Here is a 26,428-nt window from a genome sequence, read left to right as displayed (position 1 = left end):
CCTGGTATTGACTTTGCCCATTCAGCTTATCCGCGCTGAGAAATCTGAAATGTCAATCCATGGAGTGTGGCATATTTGTGTTCCACAATGGGGAGATACTTCCTATTTGGGTTTCGAAGGACTTCAATGAACCTTAGAGCATACAACTATGCGACGAAGGCCAAGGAGGCAGCACGGTAGCATAGTGGTTAGCATAAATGCTTCACAGCTCCAGGGTCCCAGGTTCGGTTCCCGGCTGGGTCACTGTCTGTGCGGAGTCTGCACGTCCTCCCCGTGTGTGCGTGGGTTTCCTCCGGGTGCTCCGGTTTCCTCCCACAGTCCAAAGATGTGCGGGTTAGGTGGATTGGCCATGCTAAATTGCCCGTAGTGTCCTAAAAAGTAAGGTTAAGGGGGGGGGGTTGTTGGGTTACGGGTATAGGGTGGATACGTGGGTTTGAGTAGGGTGATCATTGCTCGGCACAACATTGAGGGCCGAAGGGCCTGTTCTGTGCTGTACTGTTCTATGTTCTATGAAAGGTTGTCAGGCCCATCAGTCAGACATTCGACTTGTCTGAGTCTTCTATTATATCTATAACCCTCTATTGTAACTAACCCCAGGGTCAGTTTCTGGGAGAAATCCCTTCACGATATGTTCCAGGTGACAGTTCCTCATGGTGTATCTAGAGGTGAAATTGTCTAATGCAGGCTATTCCCAAATGTCCTGCTTATTCCTGAACTGCGTCCCGACTACCATACTCGCCAGACCAGCCCAAGCTCAGAACTGGAGCTTTTATTCCACTGCGGCCCTGGTTGACCCCTGGGTTTTTGGAAAGCTTTGTCTCCACCCCTCCCGCCCCCCCCCCCCCCCCCCAAGCTTCCAGTCCAGGAGGCAACACCTCCACCCCCTGCTTTCAAAGACTGACCTTTAGCATGACGGAACCATACAAAACAGAAGGAGGCCATTCGGCCCATCAGGCCAGTGCCAGCTCTTTGAAAGAACTATCCAATGAATCCCATTCCTCTGCTCCTTTCCCCCATAGCCCAGCAACTTGTTGCTTTTCAATTATCCATCCAATTCCTTTCTGAAAGTTTTCATTGAAACTCCTTCCACCAGCTTTTTGGGCAGCACGTTCCAGACCAAAGCAACTGGCTGCATCAACAAAAAGACTTCTTGTCACACAATATTTTCCCACAGGTTGTGCTTCAGACTAAAAGCACAATTTGTGCACAGTGAAAATGTGAAGGCTGTTACTGTCCACCATATAGAAATATATAGAATGCATAGTCACTCATCCCAGAAGGCTGACCTCTGAACCCTTGGTCCACCTCTCCAGGCATCTCCCCCTCCCTGTGGCACCACCCATCTTCCGGCCATGGACATATCCCCGGAGCTGTGTCCCATCCCCTGGGTGTTCGGATATTGCTGCATGTGTGGTATAATCTTTATTATTTTCACAAACAGGCTTACATTAACACTGCAATGAAGTTACTGTGAAAAGCCCCTAGTCGCCACACTCCAGCGCCTGTTCGGGTACACGGAGGGAGAATTCAGAATGTCCTCATTACCTAACAGCACGTCTTTCGGGACTTGAAGGAGGAAACCAGAGCACCCGGAGGAAACCCACGCAGACACAGGGAGAACATGCAGACTCCGCACAGACAGTGACCCAAGCCGGGAATCGAACCTGGGACCCTGGCGCTGTGAAGCAAACATTCTAACCGCTGTGTGACCGTGCCACCCCCACTGTGCTGCCCGCAGTGTTCAAGCACAGTGCCCAGGCATAAATGTGTGTTGGGGTGCTTGGCAATGACTCCCACATGCTACATGGCCCGCCCACCCACGGGAATCCACTTGGGTTGTGTGAAGTGCTCATTTAACCACGCTTACCAATTCCCTATTAGCGATTGCCTTCAGCTGCACAATCAAAGACCTCGGCTGTCGGTGGGGGTTATGGGTGGTCAGTGGGGCAGGTGGACAGGGACGAGGGTTGCCCCCGGAATGGGTAAACACAATCCAGCGGTTGGCATGGTCGTGCTGCGAGTGGTTGCCCCCCCCCCCACCCCACCCCCACCCCCAGCATATCACCCTACCCTCCAAGGGCAGCCCCCCCTGCAGAAGGTCCCCCACCTCCAACCAAGGGTTTCCCCTTGACTCTGGGGTGGCAATCCGAGCGCCCCCGGTCTCTTTGCCCGTGAGCAAAGATGGCTACTCTCCTCCTTGACTCCCTTCAGCCAGGTCCACGTTCTTCAAAAGGAGTAGTACTCAGCGCCAGCGTGACCACTTGCTGGGGAGGCCGATGAATGATGGGAGGCTGTTGGGTATGGGGTGGAAATGGGGTTTAAGTGGGGATAAATGGTTTCTCGCCACGCTATGACAAGATCCTGCTTTCACCTACGAGAGCAGACCGGTTGCATCGCTAACTGTTTGGCGCCTGACCCGGTCCTCGTTTTGACCTCTCCCGCTAATCACCTGACTCGTTTCGTTTGAGGGAGAACGTAATGAGGCCGGAGAATCGCGCCCAAAGTATTATTTTGGGCTATTTTGGCAAAGTGTTTGTCACCAGTTTTGGGGTGAGATCCACACCAGTGTTTACCTCTCAGGGCGCGATCCACTGGTCACATTCTGCCAAAACTGTGGTGCAACGTGGCCGCTAGATCCCGGGAGAGGCCTGCCCTGGGATTCCCGATGGCCGTTAAGCCTCGTGAGATCCAACCAGTTCTCACGAGATGTCATGATCTGTGTCCCGCCCAGACTCGCACGGCTAATTGAGTATAAGGACCCACTTAGCCTGGCTCGCACCGGATCTAACGGCCTCCCAGCATCTACCACAGGCGGCTGCCATTCAGATCTGGTCTCCACAAACAAGGACCAGGCACTTGGGGGGGGGGGGGGGGGGGGGTCTCAAAGCCGATTGGAGGCTCCTGGGTGTTGGGCCTCTGGGAAGGGTGATACCTTGCCACTGCCGGTGCCACCTGGGCACCTTGGCACTGCCAGCCTAGCACCATGGCTGTGCCACCTTGGTAGTGCCACCGAGGTGCCAGCCTGGCAGGGGCACTGCCAGAGCGCCAGGCTGGTACTTTCTGTGCACCGGGATCAGGCCCGGGAGTGCCAAGCCCATGTGAGGTAGGTGCGTGGGGCGGGGATGGGTACGTACAGATGTGCTGGCATGGAGTCGTAAAGTCAAAACTGGCTTAAAGGCTCTCAACGACACCCAAACAGGTGAGTTGGGGGGAGATCCGGGGGTTGCTTCAGGGGGTCGAGTGATCGGGATGCCATTTCATCGGAGCTCCTCAAGTGCAGGAAATGACGCTGAGTGTGGCCTCGGAGGGAGGGGGGGGGGGGGGGGGGGGATGGTTCCCCATCAAGGCGCTAAAAATAGAGTGCGGCTGGATAGCGGGGTGGCCCCCCCGGTGCGTGCGAATCCCGCCCAAAACAGACTGTTTTCTTTTGGTTAGATCCCGCCCTTGGTCGTTGTTTTGGGACTTGGGGAGTTTGTACCCCGTCAAGCCCACACTGGGAAGCTGAATTCCAAGCATTGTAAATCTGGCGGGAGATTCACCCACCACGTCAAGTCACCAATTTGGGCGCGTCCAGTAAATAGCACCTGTTATCGTTCAGATGAAATGTTCAACTCAGGCCCTATTTACCCTCGAAATACAGACAATCCTCAGCTTTATGGCATACAAGTTACGACAAACAGCATTTAGATTATTTATAAATTGACACCCCGTTTCGCCTTTACAATGTCAGTTTTGACTTTACGACTCCATGCCAGCATATCTGTACGTATCCATCAACGTTCTGCACTACCTGTCTGTATGACTGGACAATGTCACTCCAGCCACTGTAACATCTTTATTCGGTCGAATTGTCGTTATTAGGTTGGGAGCGAGTTTATTCTGTCACCCGTAAGGCAATGTCAGGCTTCTCTTGGCACAATAGTTGCGAAAGTGGTCAACTTATCGCCTAACATGCACTCCGAGTCAGACAATTAAGCAGCTACTGACTGTTACATCCCTCGCACTAACCAAAGAACTTGTACAGAGGCGTGCAGGCATCAACAGTCGCCTCGACAGGCCAAGAGTTGAGAGCACTTAACATTGGCAGGCACCCCAGAAGCTATTTGCAGCCTTGGTTCATTAATCAATCCACCATTGTTCCTACGGGGAAAGTGGTTCTGACTGTCATGATGTGCAGACATGCACATAATGAGATACAGACAGGCAGCTAATGAACACAGAGAACAGGACATAACCAATCAGCAGGCAGAACACTGGGGGGGTGGTTTCCCACTGTAAAAGGCACGAGGCACTCACACTCCGCCTCTTTCCACTGGGGACATCTACAGAGTGAGTCAGGGTGTATGTACAGTATCACACCTCCAGCACGTGGCTAAGAGCTAGTCTGGTTCAGTCAGACAGAGTAATCACACTTAGGTTAGCAGGGAGTCGAACTCACAGAGAACTGTGCTAACTGTGTGACAGGTTCAATAAATCAAATTGAACTAACTTCGAGGTCTGGAGTATATTTCAGTTATAGCTGCATCCAGTTGCAGCCCGTGTTATCTCAGTGTGCTTAACACGACCCTGACTTAGGACGCTTTGGCTATCGACACAGTTTTTGGGAACCAATTGTGTCATAGATATCTGAGGACCGTCTGTAGATACAAAAGATCCAATGGAACTATTTCGAATGTCCTGGCCAATATGTGGCCTCAAGCTCCATGGTTACAACAAATGACCTGGCTGTTACCAGGTTGCTGCTTGAAGGACTGCTCTTGTGCAAATTGGCTGCATTTGTGGGGCTGCACTTGAAAAGTACAAAGGCTGTTAAGTGCCTTTGGGCATCCTCAAGTTGATACATAAGCTCATTGTGAGTCTTTTCTCTTAAGGCCTTTGACACGGTTGCTAGCGTTTGTCAATATTTTCCTCCACCGTACTCTGTGGATGATTACCCCAATCGCAGAGGCGTGCTGTCAATGCCAGGGAGGAGAAACTGCTGATTGGCTCCAGTTTGGTGTATCAGCTTTTTTGACCGTGTCCTTATACAGGACGGGGCCGCTGAAGCCACAGTAATTTCTTGCACACGTCTGCTGCAATTCTGATACAAGAATGTTAAAACATAAAGCTGAGTACTTTTATTGAATGCTTCATTGACAAACTGCACTCTTTCGCTATGTACAGTTAATGTGCTGAACTCGAGTGTGCTTATATATATATTTATACATTTAAAAAATAACACAACGAACACGACAAGGGTCAAAACCCAATAAAGGAAATCGAATAATTCTGCAGTACTCAACAGCTATACAATGTGAACGCATGCATAGACGTGGCAAGATTTTGGATCAAGCAACACAGTTATCCTGCAGTTCTAAAGGAGTGGGGTCAGGGGATATCCCCATTTACATTGTGAAGCATTTGAGGTAACAAAATACCACTGGAATGGAGCGACGAAAGATGTGGGAGTTGACTGCCGCCAGCAACGGGGGGGGGGGGGGGGGGGGGCGGCTCAACGGTGACCTTTGACCCAACGTGCAGGCTGCGCGGCCTAGCCCAACAGGGCACGCTGGTCACTGGCAGGCTTGCCCAGTTTGAATTTGCCAGGAAGAAGTGGGGCGGGCTGGTGAGGTTGGGCCATTAGGAAAAAGGGGGTTTTGTTGCATTTCAGGTACGGAGCGGATTAATGGAGAGGTTGATTTAAATGTTGTAGGTGTCTTGAGGGGGCTGCACGGTACCACTAGGCCGGGCCAAAAGCCTTGGCCTCTCCTACTTTACAGAATACCAGAGCTATTTACAGTTTAAAAGGAAACAAGGTAGAGCAAATTGATTCAATTAACAAATATGGCGTATAAACACAAATTGGTTTAACTCACAGAACACTGTTTCAGCCTTTTTTGATAGTTTATTTGCCCAATATTAATCAAAAAAATATAGACTAGGGTTTGTCGGCCAAGTTCCTCTTTCAAATTTCGATATTGCTTCAGTGTAAACAAATAAATAAATTATTTACAATCTTTGGCAAAATTCACTGATTCCCACAAACATTTTTTTTTAAAGAAAGAAAAGGGTGGGGGGGGGGAGGAGAGAGAGAGAGAGAGAGAGAGAATAAAACCATAAATAAATTAAATAGCAAAATATGATACAATTCTAAATATTCACATCTTTTTTTGCCCCCTCGCCCTCTGCAAACTTGGGTCTCTCATTCCTGGAAAGACGGTCGCACTTTGCGATGACTTGTGGAACCACACCGATGTTCCTCGTCCAAAAAAAAGGGAGGGAGGTGGATTGAGGGAGAGAGGGAGGGGGAGGAGAGAGGGAGGGGAGGGATCACATGAGGAAGGAGTTGGTTGCTTCTCAAGTCAGAAAGAATTTTATATAGCCGTTACTAACATTGAAAGACTGCAATGCGTGTGTTAAAAAAAAAGAACAAAAATGATATACGATATATAGAATATATATAGATACACATCTACATATATTCAGATTAAGCCCATACATTATTGGTTTGCGGTTTACTTTGTCCCCCAGCCCTACCCAAATACCAGTCAAAGCCATTTCTCGGTTGGGAGCAAGGAATTGACTTGTCTGTCAGTTAATCGATTAAATGGTACATAAGAGAGTGTTTATAGGATTCGTACACCATCACTGCGATAGCTGTGCCATCCGGTAATATCAAGAGCTGAAAAGCTTCTATATACAAACAATGAAATGTGATAGAAAAAGTTGTAAACAAAGTGGTTTTAAAACATTTTTTTTTTGTAATTCATTAATGTATCCCAGAAGGTGTCATTTTTTAAAAAACATTGTTAAATCAGCTTTCTCATTTAAAAAAAAAACAGTCCACTGCTCGGGTTCCTTGACAACAGCCTTATTAGAAAAATAGTAACGGCGGGCTTACACTGCAGCACGATAAATTTGTTAAGTGATCACTAATCCCTCCACGCAGGCATAGTCACGGGTAGCTGGGACTTGTTTGAGTTCCGGCCGATTCAGCATCCCCGTCGCCACATTTCTGCCCGGCTGTCCAGAGGGCCGGTGGGCAGAGCTGAGAGCGAGTCACCACAGTCGGCCAAAGGCGGGTGTTGGCTGAGGGAGGAGGGGGAGGGGAGGGGGAAGGGTGAGGGTCAGAGGTTACACTCAGGAAGCCAGCGAGTAAAGAGTGGGCGGGAATCGGGACTCCGCCAGTCGGACTGAGGTGACCCGAGGGCTGCGCAGCATGTTCAGGGGTCCCACGAGGCGCGCTGCAGGCGAGGTACTTAGTTATCTGCCGGGGGAGGGAGAAAAAAAAAAGAGACGTTAGTCAAAATTCTTCCTGTTGCAGGCCGGGACTTTTATAACTATTGTCACCCCCACCCACACTCCCCACGCTTTTGTTTCATTCAAAAATTCCCGGGCGCTAGTTCCCTGCTGCATTCTTCCCCAACCAACCATGCCGTGTAAATAGTTGTTCCCTTTGAAATTTGGCACTCTTGCGTCTGGCCTGATGAGTGCAATATGTGGCATTTAACCGGAACGAGGCAGCTACAACCGCGCATGCGCATATAACAGGGACGTTGATTGGCACACTCCCAATTAAATGTTGTTATATAATTACTCTTTAGGTCATTAAATGATTGTTGGAATGTGGCACGGACAGTCAGCAGGTTCTCAGGCCTGGCTGCCAATCCAATCAAAGGTCAAATCATGTGACAGGAAGGGATGGGTATGTTTCACCCCGGTCAGGCCACACCTCGTGTACTGTGAGCAGCTCTGAGCACCACGTCTGAGGAAAGACACATTGACCCTGGAGGGAGTGCAACCTGAATCCATCAAAATTATACCTGGGTTCCAAGGTGCGATCACCCTCAGGAGGACCACGAGGGGTCACTCACTGATCTCCCTGTGGGGCTTGTGGACTGCGAGTTCCCATGGTAACGGGCTGAGATCCTTCCAGATGGGACTCGCTATCGAGCCCAATTTAAACACCGTCCCAGGCGCGGACCGGGACAGTGGGTGCGGCTTTACTTTTGAGTTAATATAAATGTGGTTGAACCTTTATATTCGCGTCCAGGCCCAGACATTTCAGGAGTAAAATTAGGAAACAATGTAAAGGGTTGTAGAAGTTTGGAACTCTCTTCCTCAATTGTTTATTTTAAAACTGAGATTTTTGTGATCGAATGTATGAAGGGATAAGGATCAAAGATGGGTATCTGTGGGCTGGGTCGCAGACCAGTCAGGATTTCATTGAACGGCGGCAAAACAGGCTCGAGAGATTGAGTGGTCGCCTCCTATTCCTGTGTTCAACATTGTGATGAAATTATTCTCTGGCTCACAACCATAGGACAGCTGAATGACTGAGGGGGATTTATTTGTTTGCAGTCTTTCACATTACGTATTTACATTACTACGCATATATTTAAAAACATATAGTAGTAAAATTCATTGCAGTGTAAATGTAATATGTATGTGTACATATCTCTAATGTAAATAGACTGCAAAAAAATTTCTTCCAACTTTGTCCAGGTTGCTTCAACCATTGTGACAGACAGATGGGCCGAATGGACTGTTTCTGAACTGTAGGGATTCCATGATAATATACCTACGTTGAGCCAACTATTGTGATTGGTGCCATAATTCGAGGGATATGGGATGCCCTGTGCATGTTACGGATTACAATATGGACATACAGAGACAAAGGGTAGGGCAGGCTTACCTCGACACTCATACTTGAGGTCAGAGAAGTAGAGGGCCTCCTGGGAGAAGACAAAGAGCCCTAATCGTCCGCCGGCTAACGTCTTATCGTAGATTGGGCCAGAATCAGCCATGATTTGCTTTCCTTCATAAACTACCACCCTGCAGACACAGAAACAGAATTGAGAATCCCACCACAACGGCACTTACAAAATGTCAAAAACAACCTGAAACAGAGTTCAAATGTCAGCAGGTGTAGGTAGATGAAGCATACATGTAGCTGCATTACGACGGAGTCCGTAGAGAATGGTGTGACAGAGAACTAGACTCTTTATGTTCGATGTAAATGTCCCTCTCTCGCTAACTCACATATCTCAAAAGGATAGGTGGTGGTGTAGTGGTAGTCATAGAATTTACAGTGCTGAAAGAGGCCACTCGGCCCATCGAGTCTGCACTAGCCCTTGGAAAGAGCACCTTACCAAAGCCCACACTTCCACCCTATCCCCGTAACCCAGTAACCCCACTTAACCTTTTTGGACACTAAGGGAAATTTAGAATGGCCAATCCTCTGCACGGACAGTGACCCAAGCCGGGAATCAAAGCTGGGACCCTGGAGCTGTGAAGCAACTGTGCTAACCACTATGCTACCATGCTGCCCTATTAGTGATCCAGAGACCCAGGGTAATCGTCTGGAGACCCGAGTTCAAATCCCACCAGGGCAGTTGGTGAAATTCGAATTCAATTTTTAAAAAATCTGGAATTAGAAGTCTAACGATGAGCTGTTGTATAAACCCATCTGGTTCACTGATGTCCTTCAGGGTGGGAAATCGGCTGTCCTTACCGGGTCTGGCCTATATATGACTCCAGACCCACACAGCAATGCAACTGACTCTTAACTGCGCCCCACTGAAATGGCCCAGCAAGCTACTCAGTTGAAGGTCAATTCGGGATAGGCAACAAATGCTGGACCACATCCCAAGAAAATTGAGTACGTCAGTATACTAAGGGCAGTATTTAAAGTGAAGTGTATTCACTTTAATTTTATTTTCTTTTAAAGAGAAGGTTTGCTCTTCACCAATTTAAGATGCAGTTAAGGGAAATATTTATCATTGTCATCCCCACTGTTTATAGATACTGATAAACAGTATCAGCAGCACGGTGGCACAGTGGTTAGCACCGTTGCTTCACAGCGGCAGCAGCCCAGGTTCGATTCCCGGCTTGGGTCACTGTCTGTGCGGAGTCTGCACGTTCTCCCCGTGTCTGTGTGGGTTTCCTGCGGGTGCTCCGGTTTCCTCCCACAAGTCCCGAAAGACGCGCTGTTCGGTGAATTGGACATTCTGAATTCTTCCTCCGTGTATCCGAACAGGCACGGAATGTGGCGACTAGGGGATTTTCACAGTAACTTCATTGCAGTGTTAATGTAAGCCTACTTGTGACAATAAAGATTATTATATTATATATGATCCTGCAGACAACCTTCCGAGGTTTCTTTTTCCTGTCGATTTCCAGTTTTTGTAGTTTGGGTTCAGATTTAGGTTACATTGCTGATGAACTTAACGGAATCACACCACTCGGAGAGCGAGCTGTTGGCAATGACTAGTCCACTGAGGACACATATTTAAAAAACATTCACCCCCATAATGTATTGAAATGGCATCCCACATGCCACTATCTGAATGGTGACATCAAATGGCCTGTGCCTCAATTAAAGTTCATCTTCTTATTCATTCAGGGAATGTGGGCATCATCTGGCAAGACCGACAGTTATTACCCATCCCTAATTGCCCTTGAGAAGGTGGTGATAAGCACTGTTCTTGAAAATAACTAAGTGGCTTATTGGGAGCAGATTTGGGACTGAGTTGAGGAGGAAATTCTTCACCCAAAGGGTTGGGAATCGCTGGAATTCCCTGCCCAATGAAGCAGTTGAGGCTACCTCGGTGAATGTTTTTAAGGCCAAGATAGAAAGATTTTTGACAGTAAAGGAATTAAGGGTTATGGTGAGCGGGCGGATAAGTGGAGCTGAGTCCACAAAAAGATCAGCCAGATCTGGAGGGGCCAGATGGCCTGCTCCTGCTCCTAGTTCTTATGTTCACAGGCTACGTCAGAGGACAGAAAACTTGTCACACGAACGTACTTGTTCTAGCCCTTCCAAGGACCACGGGGAACCAGTGTTGACCTCCCCTTGGGACTCGTGGAGTACGAGCTTCCCAGGTAGGGGGCGGAGGCCACCCAGCTGGAGCTCGTTAAAAGGCTGCACGTGAAAGCCGGCCCAGGCAGGGCCTGGCGTGCTCAATTTCCCTAGCAAGGACTGGACTGGAGTTACGGCTGTGGGAAGAATATTTTGTATAGTTCAATAAATCTTCATTCCACAACCGCTGGCTTCCTCGCATTGCTAAAGTATTAAATATTTATTGGTAATTTTTCTGCAGGAAACTGCCCACACACGAGGATCACTCCCTCGGTCTCGCTTGTGAGTCATGTGTCAGAGTGGCTTGTGAAGGCTTTAGCAAAAATGACGCCTTGGGATTTATATAACACCTTTAACAATAAACTGCCCCAAGGTGCTTTGCGGGAGTGTTATTGAGCAAGAACTGACATCGAGCCACATACTGAGACATTAGTCTGAAGCTTGGCACAGAGGTGGATCTTAAGGATCATCTGAAAGGGGGAAAGAAAATAATTTTACTTTGTCCTTCACATTACTTATTTTTTATTGAACTGTTTTAGCTTTCCAAATGCCTTTTAATCTGATAGTAATAGTTCATCTTGTTTATTTTCTGGACGCAGACTGATAGCTTCACCTTTCACCTTGGCTATTTTGGCTTTGAAATTGTGCTGTGATGTGAGGGGATTTAGTGCATTCCTATGAGATTCCTCTGTCCGCTATTTCAATGAAGGTGTCAACCTAGTTAAAATCAATCGGTGAGCACCTCCGTTATGACGACAGCAGAAGAATTTCATATGACTGTGCCAGGTGTTTGTTGAAGAAAGAAGTACAGTCACCTATTTTTTAAAAATTTAGAGTACCCAATTCATTTTTTCCAATTAAGGGGCAATTTAGCGTGGCCAATCCACCTACTCTGCACATCTTTGGGTTGTGGGGGCAAAACCCACGCAGACACGGGGAGAATGTGCAGACTCCACACAGACAGTGACCCAGAGCCAGGATCGAACCTGGGACCTCGGCGCCGTGAGGCAACAGGGCTAACCCACTGCGGTACAGTCACTTAAATGTACATCTCTCTCACTGGCTACAGTCTGAGATTAAGCCAATCAGTTTGCAACTTTGGTTTCACAGTTGATCCTGAAATGAACTTCCAGCCTCACATTTGTACCATCGCTAAGACCGTCTATTTCCACCTCAGTAACATCACCTGACTTGTCCCGTGCGCCAGCTCACCTGCTGCTTAAACCCTCCTTCATACCTTTGTTGCCTCCAGTATTGACTATTCCAATGGGCTCCTGGCTGATCTCCCACATTCAACCCTCCAAAAACCTGAGGTCATCCTAAACACTGCTGCCCATGTCTTAACGTCCAGCCAAATCTCATCCACCCATCACTCCTGTGCTCACTGGCCTGAATTGACTTTTAGTCAATCAACATCTTGATTTTAAAGTTTACATCCCTGTTTTCAAACCCTCCACGGTCCCACCCCTCCAAACCTCTGTAATCTCCTCCAGCACCCACAACCCTGCGCTCCTTTAATTCCGGCCTCTTGAGCAGTTCCGATTATAATCGCTCCACCACTGATGGCCGGGCCTTCATTTGCCGAGACACCGTGCTCTGAAATTCCCTCTCTAACTCTCCTTAAAACCTACCTCTGACAAAGGTTTTGGCCACCTGACTAGATGCCGTCTTGTGTATCTCGGTGTGATACTTTATTTTCTAATGTTCCTGTGAAGCACTTTGGGATGTTTCTTTATAAATACAAGTTGTTATTATAATCACACATTGCTACAGCATGGTTTAAAAATGTTGTCCCTTTGAAATGGAACTTGTTCCAAAGCTACCCCCCCATGTCCCTTTATCTGTCCTGGGGCGGCACGCTGGCATTGTGGTTCGCACCGTAGCCCCATAGCGCCAGGAACACAGGTTCAATTCCAGCTTGGGCGACTGGACAGTCTGTATGTTCTCCCCGTGTTTCCTCCGAGTGCTACGGTTTCTCCCCACAGTCCAAAGATGTGCAGGTTAGATGGATTGGCCATGCTAAATTGCCCTTATTGTCCAAAGATGTGCAGGTTAGATGGATTGGCCATGCTAAATTGCCCTTATTGTCCAAAGATGTGCAGGTTAGGTGGAGTCATGGGGATAGGGCCGGGGGAGTGGACCTGGGTGGGGTGCTCTTTCGAAGAGATGGTGCAGACTCGATGGGCCGAATGGCCTCCTTCTGCACTGTTGGAATTCTATGGTCCTATCTCTTTTAACTCTTTTCATTTTCAAAATATCTATTCCGCTTCCTTTTGCCAGCAATCGTGGATCCTGCAGCCATCGTCAATTCAGCGAAGACATTTCAGGTCCTAACGAGCTGTTCCTTGGCCATCCAGACTGTCCTCTCTGATTGTCAGCCAATGGGCATGTGAGATCAGGTTTCCTCGATTTACCCTCTCAAAACCCGTCATAATGCCACTTTGCTCAAGTCTACCCATGTAACCGCAGCCTGATATTGTTTTAGCAAAATCCCCTCTGCGCCCGCTCTCATTCTTCCTGGCAAGGCTGTTAACCAGCCAGCAAAGAAAGTAAGAATGGGCCAGCCCAAGTCTCTCCCAATCCAGCATAATGTAACTTGCCCAAACGTCTGCCGCTATGCGATCTATGTGCACTATTTACCCAGAGGAGGAAATGTCCTGGGCGTATAGACCATTTGCCGTAATTTAGTTCCCTTTGCCCGAGTTCCCGCCCAGCAGTGTGGGTATAATGTGCTGCTTACCTGATGAAACCTGTTTTGGGTCGATGGATCAAGTGCCACCTGTAGGCAGTGTAATCCTTCCAGCCAATATTCTTGGGGTCATGCCATAATGTTCGAACCTGAAACATTAACAGATTCACATTAACGTCAATGGAGACTTTCCCGCGGCAAATGCGTTTGCACCAAAGCGGCTCAGGTTCACAAAGCTGATAAAGAATTGGTGGCAAATTCTTTCCAGAAGATTGACTTATCACCTACGTGAAGCTGTAAAGTCTGTTTTGTGTTGGGAACTATTCCTTTTCCTCTTAAAATAAACCACGTCCGGGATTTTCCGCTCCCCCCACCCCACCCCACCCCCCCACCACCACCACCCCCTACCCCCTTTCCGCAGCAGATGCAGCGAGCCATTCAAATCCCGGGGGGGGATCGGAATATCCCACCTGTGGGAGGATCTGGAAAATCTAACCCTATCTCTTTTAAGTTGCTGTTGGAGACTCCTCAACTTATGGCTGAACCAAATTGAATTTTATTGGGTTAATTTGAAGTCAGATAATTGAGTAATTACAAATTGAGATAAATTATAATGCTCTTTATATAAAAACCTACGGGACTAATTTCCTCTTTCCTCCAGCCGTTTCCAGTATTTCATAGAACATAGAACATACAGTGCAGAAGGAGGCCATTTGGCCCATCGAGCCTGCACCGACCCACTTAAGCCCTCACTTCCACCCTATCCCCGTAACCCAGTAACCCCTCCTGACCTTTTTGGACACTAAGGGGCAATTTAGCATGGCCAATCCACCTAACCTTCACATCTTTGAACTGTGGGAGGAAACCGGAGCACCCGGAGGAAACACACGCAGACACGGGGAGAACGTGCAGACTCCACACAGACAGTGACCCAGCGGGGAATTGAACCTGGGACCCCGGTGCTGTGAAGCCACAGTGCTAACTACTGTGCTACCGTGCTGCCCACGCATTAGTCTTTCCGTCCATGGAGGGCCTGGGGAACATCCTCCTACATGCCCACATCCCTTATGCGGTCAGCTTAGCAATAGCCTCTTCATGCGATATCCATGTCTCCACCGCATATAACATAGTTGGCAAAACATCGCACCTCAGCATCCCCTGCCCTGCGGTTCAGGTGCACTTTCTTTGATGTTAACACACCTTCCACTTCACCACCATCGTTTTGGATCATGGATGATCTGAACCTTTATCTACCTGCCTCGGTTCCCTGTCCCATAATAATCCAGCAACAAAAATCAATCACAGACAGTCCTACCCTGCCCATATCTGACGCGCAACTTGCTCTCCAGCATTACTGGCACAATAAATCCCAAATCTGGGTTGAATGACGTTCCAGCTGGGATCAGCCAACTCAGCACAGATTGTGGGTTGAAACGAGGCCAGTCGAGCCCAATGTTTATGGGAGCGCAAATGCTGCGAGTTCAAATCCCACCCCGATTGCCAATGTGCGCTGGTACGTTCAGGACATGTGGTAACTTGTGGATTGGCACCGGATGAATGGTCGTGACATCTGCTGGCTTGTCGTAAAAAATCCAATCTGTTGAGGGAACTGGCCCCTCCTGAGCCAGTCTGACTGAAGAGTGGGCCTCAATCCCACGCTCTGTGGGTAACTCTCACAGCGACTAGAAATGAGACAATTTGGAGCAGGAGTCGGCCATTTGGTCGCACTGACCCGCTCCTCCATCCGAGGGGATCAAGATTGCCCTGACTGTGGCCTCAGCTCCACTTTCCAACCTGTTCCCCTACGCTCCTCGACTCACTGGTCGATCAAAGAATTTGTTGAACTCAGCCTTGAATATATTCAATGAACCAGCCTCCAAGTGCTCTCTGGGGAATCATAGAATTTACAGTCCAGGAGGAGGCCATTCGGCCCATCGAGTCCGCACCAGCCCTTGGAAAGAGCACCCTACTTTTTTTTTTATAAATGTTTTTATTCAGTTTTCGTATTTTATATTGAACAAATTACAAATTGTTAGGAGAGAGAAACAAAAAAAAAAACAAACAAAAACAAACACGCAAAAATTAACATACATATTTACAGGTAAGCATCTTCGTAGTAGTAACTGCGCCCCCCCCCCCCCCCCCCCCCCCAACATGTTTATTTAGCTTGGTTTTGGGCCTTAGCTAGCCATCGAACCCCCGTAGCGAACCTGTAGCCCCCCCCCCCTCCCGCTACCTTCCCCCGACTATTCTTCCTCTTGTACATTGGCCACAAATAGGTCCCGGAACAGTTGCATGAATGGCTCCCACGTTCTGTGGAAGCCGTCGTCCGACCCTCGGATGGCAAATTTGATTTTCTCCATTTGGAGAGATTCGGAGAGGTCGGACAGCCAGTCCGCAGCTCTGGGCGGTGCTGCTGACCGCCAGCCAAACAGGATTCTACGGCGGGCGATCAGGGAGGCAAAGGCAAGGGCATCCGCCCTCCTCCCCAGGAATAGATCTGGCTGTTCTGAAACCCCGAAGACCGCCACTATCGGGCATGGCTCCACCCTCACTCCCACCACTTTGGACATTACCTCGAAGAAGGCTGTCCAGTACTCCACGAGTCTGGGGCAAGACCAGAACATGTGGGCGTGGTTGGCCGGGCCTCTTTGGCACCGTTCACATCTGTCTTCCACCTCCGGGAAGAACCTACTCATACGGGTTCTTGTTAAGTGGGCTCTATGTACCACTTTTAGTTGCGTCAGGCTGAGCCTTGCGCACGTGGAGGTGGAGTTGACCCTATGCAGTGCTTCGCTCCAGAGTCCCCACCCGATCTCCATCCCCAGGTCGTCCTCCCATTTCCTCCTTGTTGCGTCCAGTACGGTGTCGTCCCTATCTACCAGTCGGTCATACATGTCACTACAGTTCCCTTTCTCTAGGATACTTGCGTCCAGTAGGTCTTCCAGTAGTGTCTGTCGTGGCGGTTGTGGGTACGTCCTTGTCTCCTTTCGTAGGAAGTTTTTGAGCTGCAGGTACCGTAGCTCGTTCCCCCCAGCTAGCTGAAATTTCTCTGTCAGTTCGTCCAGTGTTGCGATCCTGTCGTCCGTGTATAGGTCCCTGACTGTCAGTGTCCCCCCGTCCTGCCTCCACCTTTTGAAGGTGGCGTCGGTCAGTGCTGGTTTGAACCTATGGTTGTTGCAGATGGGAGCCCTGTTCGACATTTTGGTCAGGCCAAGTTGCTGCCGCAGTTGGTTCCAGGATTGGAGGGTGGCTGTCACCACTGGGCTGCTGGAGTGTTTTTTGGGTGGGGATGGGAGTGCTGCCGTGGCGAGGGCCCGGAGGGAGGTTCCCATGCAGGAGGCCTCCTCCGCACGCACCCACTCAGCTTCTGGCTCCTGGATCCATCCCCTTACTCGCTCGGCTGTTGCTGCCCAGTGGTAGAATTGTAGATTCGGAAGGGCTAACCCTCCCCTGGTTTTTGTTTTTTGTAAGACCTTCTTTGGGATCCTAGCATTTTTACCCCCCCCATACGAACGCCATGATGAGTTTGTCCAGCACTTTGAAAAAGGCCTTGGGGATGTAGATCGGAATGGATCTAAACAGGAAGAGGAACCTGGGCAGTACGTTCATTTTGATCGTCTGAACTCTCCCCGCGAGGGAGAGCGGGAGTGTGTTCCATCTTTGCAGGTCCTTTTAACTTCCTCCGTCAGGCTGGTGAGGTTCCATTTGTGGATCCCTTTCCAGTCATGGGCTATTTGGATCCCCAGGTAGCGGAATTTATGTCGGGCTTGTTTGAACGGCAGCCCCTTTAGTGCTGCCCCCTCCCCCCCTTGCGGGTGTAATGGGAAGATCTCACTTTTGCTCATGTTGAGTTTGTAGCCCGAGAAGGCTCCAAACTCTTTCAGGAGCGCGATGATTCCGTCCATGCTGCTTTGTGGGTCCGAGATATAGAGGAGCAGATCATCCGCATAGAGTGAGACTCTGTGCTCTCTACCTCCCCTTCGGATCCCCCTCCAATTTTTTGCTGCCCTGAGCGCGATTGCTAGCGGTTCGATTGCTAGTGCGAACAGCAGCGGGGACAGTGGGCATCCTTGTCTGGTGCCCCTGTGCAGCTGGAAGTATTGGGAGTTGGTATTGTTGGTCTGTACACTCGCCATGGGAGCGTTGTACAGGAGCTTTACCCAAGCGGTGAACCCTGTTCCAAGCCCGAACCGCTCCAGTACCTCTATGAGGTATATCCATTCGACTCTGTCGAAGGCCTTTTCTGCGTCCAGGGAGACGATCACCTCTTGTGTTCTCTCCCCGGAGGGGGTCATTATCACGTTCAGCAGGCGCCTGATGTTCGCGGTCAGCTGTCTACCTTTGACAAAGCCCGTCTGGTCCTCTGTGACCACCTCAGGTACACAGTCTTCTAGCCTTTTGGCTAGGATTTTGGCCAGTATTTTGGCGTCTGCATTCAGCAGAGATATGGGTCTGTATGACCCACATTCCGTTGGGTCTTTGTCTTTCTTAGGTATCAGCGAGATTGAGGCCTGTGCTAACGTGGGTGGCAACGTGCCCCTAGCTAGCGAGTCTGTGAACATCTCCCGCATGTGCGGGGCCAGCGCTGTCGCAAATTTTTTGTAGAAGTCCGCCGGGAATCCGTCCGGTCCCGGCGCCTTCCCCGCCTGCATGGAGCTAATGCTGTCCATGATCTCTCCCAGTGCTAGTGGTGCTTCCAGATCCCGTTTTCCTGCCCTCTCCCACAACTGGTATGTTCAGTCCGTCAAGAAACCGGTTCATCCCAGCCTTCCCCGTTGGGGGCTCTGAGGTGTACAGCTCTTGGTAGAAGGCCTTGAAGGTTTTGTTAATCTTCTCTGGTTCTGTTTCCAACGTGCCTCTGGTATCTCTGATTTGCGCAATTTCTCTGCTGGCTGCCTGCTTTCTCAGCTGGTGGGCCAACAGGCGGCTGGCTTTGTCTCCGTGTTCGTATAGGGCCCCGCGTGCCTGGCGGAGTTGGTGTACTGCTTTCCTGGTGGAGAGCAGGTCAAAGTTCCTTTGTAATTCTTTTCTCTCCGCCAGGAGTTCTACAGTCGGGGCCTCGGAGTATTTATGGTCTACCTCCAGTATGGAGTCGACCAGCTTCTGCCTAGCCACCCTTTCCTCCCTATCTCTTTGCGCTTTGTAGGCTATGATTTCCCCTCTTAGTACGGCCTTAAGCGCTTCCCAGAACGTGGAGGGTGAGACCTCCCCGTTTTGGTTGATCTCAGTGTACTCCGCTATGGCCTGCGCTATCCTTTCGCTGAAGGCCTTGTCAGCTAGTAAGGCACCGTCCAACCTCCATTTGGGGCGCTGGGCCCTTCCCGTCTCTAGCCGCACATCCATGTAGTGTGGAGCGTGGTCTGATATCACAATTGCGGAGTATTCCACCTTGTCTATCTCTGGAAGCACCGTTTTCCCCCACCACAAAGAAGTCAATTCTGGTGTACACGTTGTGTACTGGGGAGAAGAAAGAGAATTCTTTCTCCCCCGGGTGGGCGAATCTCCAGGGGTCTACTGCTCCCATCTGCTCCATATAGTGGCTGAGTTCCCTTGCCATGTTTGAGGTTTTCCCCGTTCTGGGGTTTGATCTGTCCGTCGTTGGGTCCTGTACACAGTTGAAGTCCCCCCCCATGATTAGTCGGTGCGTCGCTATGTCCGGGATTTCTGCCATGGTCTTTTGGATGAAGCTCGTGTCGTCCCAGTTGGGCGCGTACACGTTAACTAGAACTACCGGCGCCCCATCCAGGGCCCCGCTGACCATGACATACCGTCCCCCTGGGTCCGTAACCGTCTTTGTCGCCCTAAACATTGTCCTCTTGCCAATCAGGATCGCCACCCCCCTGGCCCTTGCCCCATAACAGGAATGATAGGTTTGTCCCACCCAGCCCTTTCTTACCCGCAGTTGGTCCTGCTCCCTCAAGTGCGTCTCTTGGAGGAAGACTATGTCGGCCCTCATGTTTCTAAGGTGGGTGAGGACTCTAGATCTCTTCACTGGGCCGTTAAGTCCCCTTACGTTAAGAGCACCCTACTTAAGCCCACACCTCTACCCCATCCCAGTAACCCAGCAACCCCACCCAACCTTTTTGACACAGAGGAACAATTTAGCGCGGCCAACCTGCACATCTTTGGACTGTGGGGATGAGACACAAGCAGAGACGGGGAGAATGTGCAAACAGTGAACCAGGGCCGGGATCGACCCCGGGTCCTCAGCACCGTTAGGCAGCAGTGCTAACCACTGCGGCACAGTGCCCCCTCAGGATGTTATGTTTCAAAAGGATCACCTCTCATTCTTTGAAACTATAGGCCCGACCTGCTCAATCTTTCCTTATCGCTTGAGTGAATCTTCTCCGAATTGCTTCGAATGCAATTAAATAAATAATCTTTTATTGTCACAAGTATGAAGTTACTGTGAAAATCCCCTAGTCGCCCCATTCCGCCGCCTGTTCAGGTACACTGAGGGAGAATTCAGAATTCTCAGCCGGTACAGGAATTGAACCCCGCGCTGCTGGCCTTGTTCTGCATCACAAACCAGCTGTCTAGCCCACTGAGCTAAACCGGCTATTTATATCCGTGCTAAAGCAAGGAGACCATAACTGAACACAGTATTCCAGATACGGTCTAAATAAGGCCCTTTCCAGCTACCTTCCATTATATTCCATTAACCTTGCATTAAACACCAGGATTCAGTTTGCCTCCCTACTTCCCAATCATGGGTTATACCCGCATATTAACTTTTTGTGATTCATGTAGCAGGACACCCAGATCCCTCTGCACCAAATAGGCGGCAACCTCGGATTAAATTACAATGGTCAGCTTGGCTTTAAGTTACTTCGTAGGAAAGTTCTATTCAGTGACTGGCCGTGTGTTTGTTCAGATAGATATGCCAATTAGTTTTGTCCACAATCACCTCCTGTACCCGCTCTGTGGCCAATGGCTCATTATCAGCTTTGTTCAATGAAAGCACGATGGTAAAAGATCTTCCTTTTTTTGGTTGCGGGTTTAAAACAGAAGGTTTGCCCGTACAAACACCTTTGTGTGTACACGTGCCCAAGCAACAACAAAAACAATTTCCATCTACACAGCAGTTAGAACACAGTACAACATCCCCGGAACTGTTGACAGGAGCATTATCAAAGAAGAATTTGACACAGAATTTCATAAGGCATTATTAAGACCGGTGGTCAAAAGCTTAGTGAGAGGTAGGCTTTAAGGTGATTCTCTGAGGAGAAGGGAGCGAGAGTCAGAGCGAGGTGGCGGTTTAGGGAGGAGGCTCCAATGCTCGGGGTCTAGGCAGCCAAAGCCCTGGCAGCCAATGGTGGTGCAATTAAAATCAAGAGGGGAGAATTCGAGGAGCGTTGAGATCTCAAAAGGGTTAGAGGACTGGAGGAGATTGCAGAGATGGGGAGAGATTTGGAAACAATGGGCGGGATATTACGGCTCCGCCCACCGCCAGGATCCTCAGTTCCGGCAAAATGGGGAAATTGCCGGACCGGAAACCGGTGTAAGTCAGCAGGCAACGGTGGGGGGGGAGGGGGGTGAAGAGGGGATAGTGATGGGCAAATGGGACTAGAGACAGGTCTGTATTGAGCACGCATCATGGGACCCATTTCACTCGCACCCTCGAACCTCTTCACCCTTGGACTGAGTCTTTGTGGGGGTGGGACACCTCGTGCTGGTGTCACGGGACGGGAGCACACTCGCAACAGCTCTTGACAATCTGAGTTAAAGGCAGATGCATCGATTTCTGAAGTTCCGAACGCAAGTCAGATTGGACTTGCAAACGCTAACTCTGTTTCTGTTCCTCTCTTCACAGGTGCTGCCAGACCTGCTGAGCACGTTCTCTTTTCATTTCAGATGCACCTATCATTGGACCATAACTGATATGGAAAGCTCTGAATTAGCCAGTCAGTAGTCAGCCCAATAAAGTCACATTTGTTCCCGATACAGACACGAGCCAAGAGGATCCAACTGCCCTTGGCTGCTCTGCCAATTTCCCCATTCTCTCTCTCTCATATAGAAAAAGCCAAACTCAATTCACTGCAACCATCATGTACAGACCTGTCTCTGCACCAAGTCTCTACACGGGTCATTTCTTCAGGGAAGATGGTAGCTTAATGGTAATGTCACTGGGCCAGGAACCCAGGCTAGTGATCTGGTGATATGTGTTCAAATCCCACCATGGAAGTAGCTGATGGAATTTAAACTCAATTGACAAAAACCTAGACTATAAAGTTAGCTAGTCGCAGTGTCTATTGTTAAAAACCCACCTGGTTAACTAATATCCTTTTGGGGAGGAAATCTGCCGCCTGGCATCCACAGCAATGTGAATGACTATGATATGGCCGAGTGAGCCAGCCATTCAAGAGCATTTAGGGATGGGCAATAAATACTGGCCTTGCTAGCGATGCCAACATCAAATGAAAGTGGGCAGCACGGTAGCATTGTGGATAGCACAATTGCTTCACAGCTCCAGGGTCCCAGGTTCGATTCCAGCTTGGGTCACTGTCTGTGCGGAGTCTGCACGTTCTCCCCGTGTGTGCGTGGGTTTCCTCCGGGTGCTCCGGTTTCCTCCCACAGTCCAAAGATGTGCGGGTTAGGTGGATTAGGTGGCCATGGTAAATTGCCCTTAGTGTTGGGTGGGGTTACTGGGTTATGGGGATAGGGTGGAGATGTGGGCTTGGGTAGGGTGCTCTTTCCAAGAGCCGGTGCAGACTCGATGGGCCGAATGGCCTCCTTCTGCACTGTAAATTCTATGAAAGACAGTCAGTCGCCTAAATCAATGGCATTTCCTCTCATCTTGGGTGGACTCCGGCACTTACTCAAGGCAGGCGATTCTGCACAGGAAAAGCAGAGACCATGCAGCCCCTCGAGCCTGAACTACTGTTCACCTGGCTGATCTACATATGAAATCCGTTTGCCCACCTTGGCCGTTATAACCCTGAATTAACAAAATCTCAGGTTTAAAATGTCAATAAATCCCTCCAGCCTCAACACCCTTTCTGGGCAGAGAGTTCAATTTTCCACTAACCTTTGTGTGAAGATTATCTCCATGACATCACCCCTGGATGGACGAGTTCTAATTTTAAGGCTATGTCCATTTGTCTGGACTCCCCCAGCCCGAGTAAGTAGTTTCTCTCTCTCTGCCCTATCAAACTCTTTGATTGTCTCAAACACCTCAATTAGTTCTCCCCTCAGCTTTCAAGACTCAGGGGAATTATAAACATATATCACCTTCCCTTATTTTAGTCCTAAATGTCATTGTAAATTAATAAAAGAAAGCCAGCACAGATTTAATAAAGGTAAACCACGTTTAGCTAACTTGCTGGAGCTTTTCTGATGAGGTAACAGAGAGGGTTAATGAGGGTAATGTAGTTGATGTGGTGTACAGGGACTTCCAGAAGGTAAAGTACCAGGTAACAGGTTTGCCAGAAAGATTGAAGCCCGTGGAACAAAGTTGGTAGTCATGGTGAATGGTTGTTTTTCGGACTGGAGGAAGGGTTACGGTGGTTTCCCCAAGGGCCAGACTAGGATCACTGCTTGTCTTGGTCCATATTAATGACTTAGACTTGGGTGTACAGGGCACAATTTCAAAAGCTGCAGATGTTGCAAACTTTGGGCACATAGTGAAGTGTGAGAGGAGGGATATGGGCGGCATGGTGGTACAGTGGTTAGCACTGCTGCTTCACAGCACCTGGGACACGGGTTCTGGTGACTGTCTGAGTGGAGATTGCACGTTCTCCCCGTGCCAGCGTGGGTTTCGTCCGGCTGCTCCGGTTTCCTCCCACAGTCCAAAGACGTGCAGGTTAGGTGGATTGGCCATGCTAAATTGCCCCTTGGTGTCCAAAAAGGTTCGATGGGGTTACTGGGTTACGGGCATAGGGTGGAGGTATGGGCCTAGGCAGGGTACCCTTTCATAGGGTCGGTGCAGGCTCGATGGGCTGAATGGCCTCCTTCTGCTGTAGGAATTCTATGAGAGTGTTGGCATAGATAGGCTGGTGGAATGGGGAGGGAAGTGTGACGTGATACATTTTGACAGAAAGAATGAGAAGAGGCAATATGTAATAAAGGGTATAATTCTAAAGAGGGTTCAGGAACAGAGGGGAATGGGGGTTACATGTGCAGAGATTATTGAAGGGGAATGGGCAGACTGGGAAAGGAAGTGATAAGGTGCGCAGGATGCTGGGTTTATAAAGACTGGCATCAGCACAAAAGCAAGGAGGTTACTGGGAGCCTTTAGAAACTAGACTACTGTGTCCAATTCTGGGCACTACACTTTCAGAAGGATTTGAGCTCTTTACAATGGGTTGAGAAAATAATTATGACAATGGCGGCAGGAATGAGAAACTTCAGCCTCGCGGATCGATTGGCGAAGCTCTGACGGTGTCTTCCTCAGAGGAGATTTGATAGAGGTCTTCAAAAATCACTGGGGCATCTAGACAGAGCCAACAGGGAGAAACTGTTTCCGTTGGCTGAAGGGTTGCGAACCAGAGGGCAGCGATTTTAAGGTGATTTGCGAAAGAAGCAACGGGGGTGCGCGGGAGAACCTTTTCACATAGCGAGCGGTTAGGATTGCCTCAGAGTGTGGAGGAGGCAGATTCAATTGAGGCTTTCAAAAAGGAATTGGAAGAACATCCAAAAAGATATGCAGGGAAAAGCTGGGGAACTGGTACTGGCTCCTCCAGAGAGCCAGCACAGGGAGATTGGGCCGAATGATCTCCGACTGTGCTGTGAGCAGCCGGACTCTGTGCTACACATTGCACCCCCCCCCCCCCCCCACCCCCCCCCCCCCCCCCCCCCCCCCCCCCCCCCCCCCCCCCCCCCCCCCCCCCACCCCACACACACACACACACAAACCCCGTGCTCGATTTCTCCAGTAAAACTAAGGCTGATGGATGACCTGGTAATAGTATTGATAGGGTGGATGCAACACTAAGGGTCAAAAGTGGCTAGCACTGCGGCTTCACAGCGCCAGGGTCCCAGGATCGATTCCCCGCTGGGTCACTGTCTGTGTGGAGTCTGCACGTTCTCCCCGTGTGTGCGTGGGTTTCCTCTGGGTGCTCCGGTTTCCTCCCACAATCCAAAGACGTGCAGGTTAGGTGGATTGGCAATGCTAAATTGCACTTAGTGTCCAAAAAAAAGGATAGGAGGGGCTATTGGGTTACGGGGATAGGGTGGAAGTGAGGGCTTAAGTGGGTTGATGCAGACTCAATGGGCCGAATGGCCTCCTTCTGCACTTTATGTTCTATGTTCTAATAAATCTATAATAAACCCAATGGGGAATTCAGGAGAAACATCAACGAAACATATGGTTAGAATGTAGCACTCAATCATGGAGTGGTTGGGGTGAATAGTACAGATGGCTTTAAAGAAAAAGAACAAAAGGACATGTTAACATAAGTGATTGGTGGAAGGTAAGAGGAGGCCCATTTGGAGCATAAACACCAGCATAGACATCCCAGAGTTGAAGGGGTTGGATTACGAGGTAAGGTTGAGTAGACTGGGACTGTACTCGTTGGAATCTAGGAAGATGTGGGGGGATCTTATAGAAACATATAAAATTATGAAGGGAATACATAGATGCGGGTGGTTATTTCCACTGCGGATGAAAGCAGAACTAGGGGCATAGCCTCAAAATAAGGGGAAGTAGATTTAGGACTGCGTTTAGGAGGGACTTCTTCACCCAAAGGGTTGTGAATCTATGGAATTCCCTGCCCAGGGAAGCAGTTGAGGCTCCTTCATTAAATGTTTTCAAGATAAAGATTATTAGTCTTTTGAAGAATAAAGGGATTAAGGGTTATGGTGTTCGGGCGGGAAAGTGGAGCTGAGTCCACAAAAGATCAGCCATGATCTAATTGAATGGCGGAGCAGGCTCGAGGGGCCAGATGGCCTACTCCTGCTCCTAGTTCTTATGTTGGGCGAATGGCCTGTTTCTGTGCTGTGTATCCTGTGTAACATGACCCTTTACCCATGCGGAGCTGGTGAGGATCTGAAGGTGGCACCCAGTTGGTTGTAACTGGGCAATGCTTACCTGTCCACGGGTGTTCCCGGTGTGCCAGAGCGCATTCCGCAGGTGCTCTCCCCGGCCTGTGGTTGAGTTCACCACCTTGAGGGAAACGCCGGCGTAGCCATGGGCCTTGGAGGGCTTCTCCTCCCAGTAGGTCTGGGTGACCTGCTTCCACATCACCACGTAAAACCGACTGCTGGACTGGTAACCAAAGACAAACCCGGCGTAGTCGTCGTCTCGGTCCGTGTTGACATAGAATGTTCCGCTGAAGTCGATAGCATTGAACTGATCGAAGCCTGCGGATTATCAAGGGAGATATTTCCCCTCAGGTACAATCGCAACTCAAAATCAGATCATCTCAATGTATTCATTTCAAATGGGTGACGGCTGACACTTTCTTTATGCATTCTGGGCGTATGGCATTTATTGTCCTTCCCTGGAGGGGGTGGGAGATCTTTTTGAACGGCTGCAATACATGCGGTGGAGTTGCTCCCAGAGTGTTATTGGATATTTGGGGGAGAGGGGTGCGGTGTTCCAGGATTTTCACTCTGCGATGTGTCGGTGAGTTCCTAACCCCTATCAGTGAGCTCTCACAGACTGATCCCAGTAACACTATTCGCGTCATGCTGCACTGGGGGGTTGTTGGTCTGAAGATATCAACCACATCCCAAAATGCAAGGGTGCCTCATTATAATATTGAACTGTGTCTACAGCTTAAACTCGAAAATACTCATGGGTGCTGGGGGTGGGTGTGTGGGGGGGGGGGGGGGGGGGGGGGGGATCTGCGTAGGGTGCTTATTGTAGATGGGACACAGTCCCAGGAAATGATGAACCTTTTAAAGACTCCTGCTGCATTCGGAGAAAAGCTTATAGGCTGTTGGGGGGAGCGAAG

The 26,428-nt window shown here is 49.5% G+C and overlaps 1 protein-coding gene across 1 annotated transcript in view; it reads right to left on the bottom strand.

Moving 5' to 3' along the window:
* Window positions 1-5,094: 5,094 nt before the first annotated feature.
* thbs2a (thrombospondin 2a) overlaps window positions 5,095-26,428 on the bottom strand; it is a 91,094-nt gene continuing 69,760 nt past the window's right edge. The window contains exons 19-22 of the mRNA XM_038815978.1: window positions 25,561-25,832; window positions 13,581-13,678; window positions 8,675-8,814; window positions 5,095-7,246 (exon numbers count right to left, since the gene is read on the bottom strand). Coding sequence (XP_038671906.1) covers window positions 7,239-7,246; window positions 8,675-8,814; window positions 13,581-13,678; window positions 25,561-25,832 — 518 coding nt within the window. The 3' untranslated portion in view covers window positions 5,095-7,238. The remainder of the gene's footprint in view (window positions 7,247-8,674; window positions 8,815-13,580; window positions 13,679-25,560; window positions 25,833-26,428) is intronic.

The sequence above is a fragment of the Scyliorhinus canicula genome, chromosome 1 (assembly GCF_902713615.1).
Source record: "Scyliorhinus canicula chromosome 1, sScyCan1.1, whole genome shotgun sequence".
Taxonomy (NCBI): Eukaryota; Metazoa; Chordata; class Chondrichthyes; order Carcharhiniformes; family Scyliorhinidae; genus Scyliorhinus; species Scyliorhinus canicula.
Note: the sequence above shows the minus strand (reverse complement) of the source record. Positions and strands in the feature narration are given on the sequence as shown.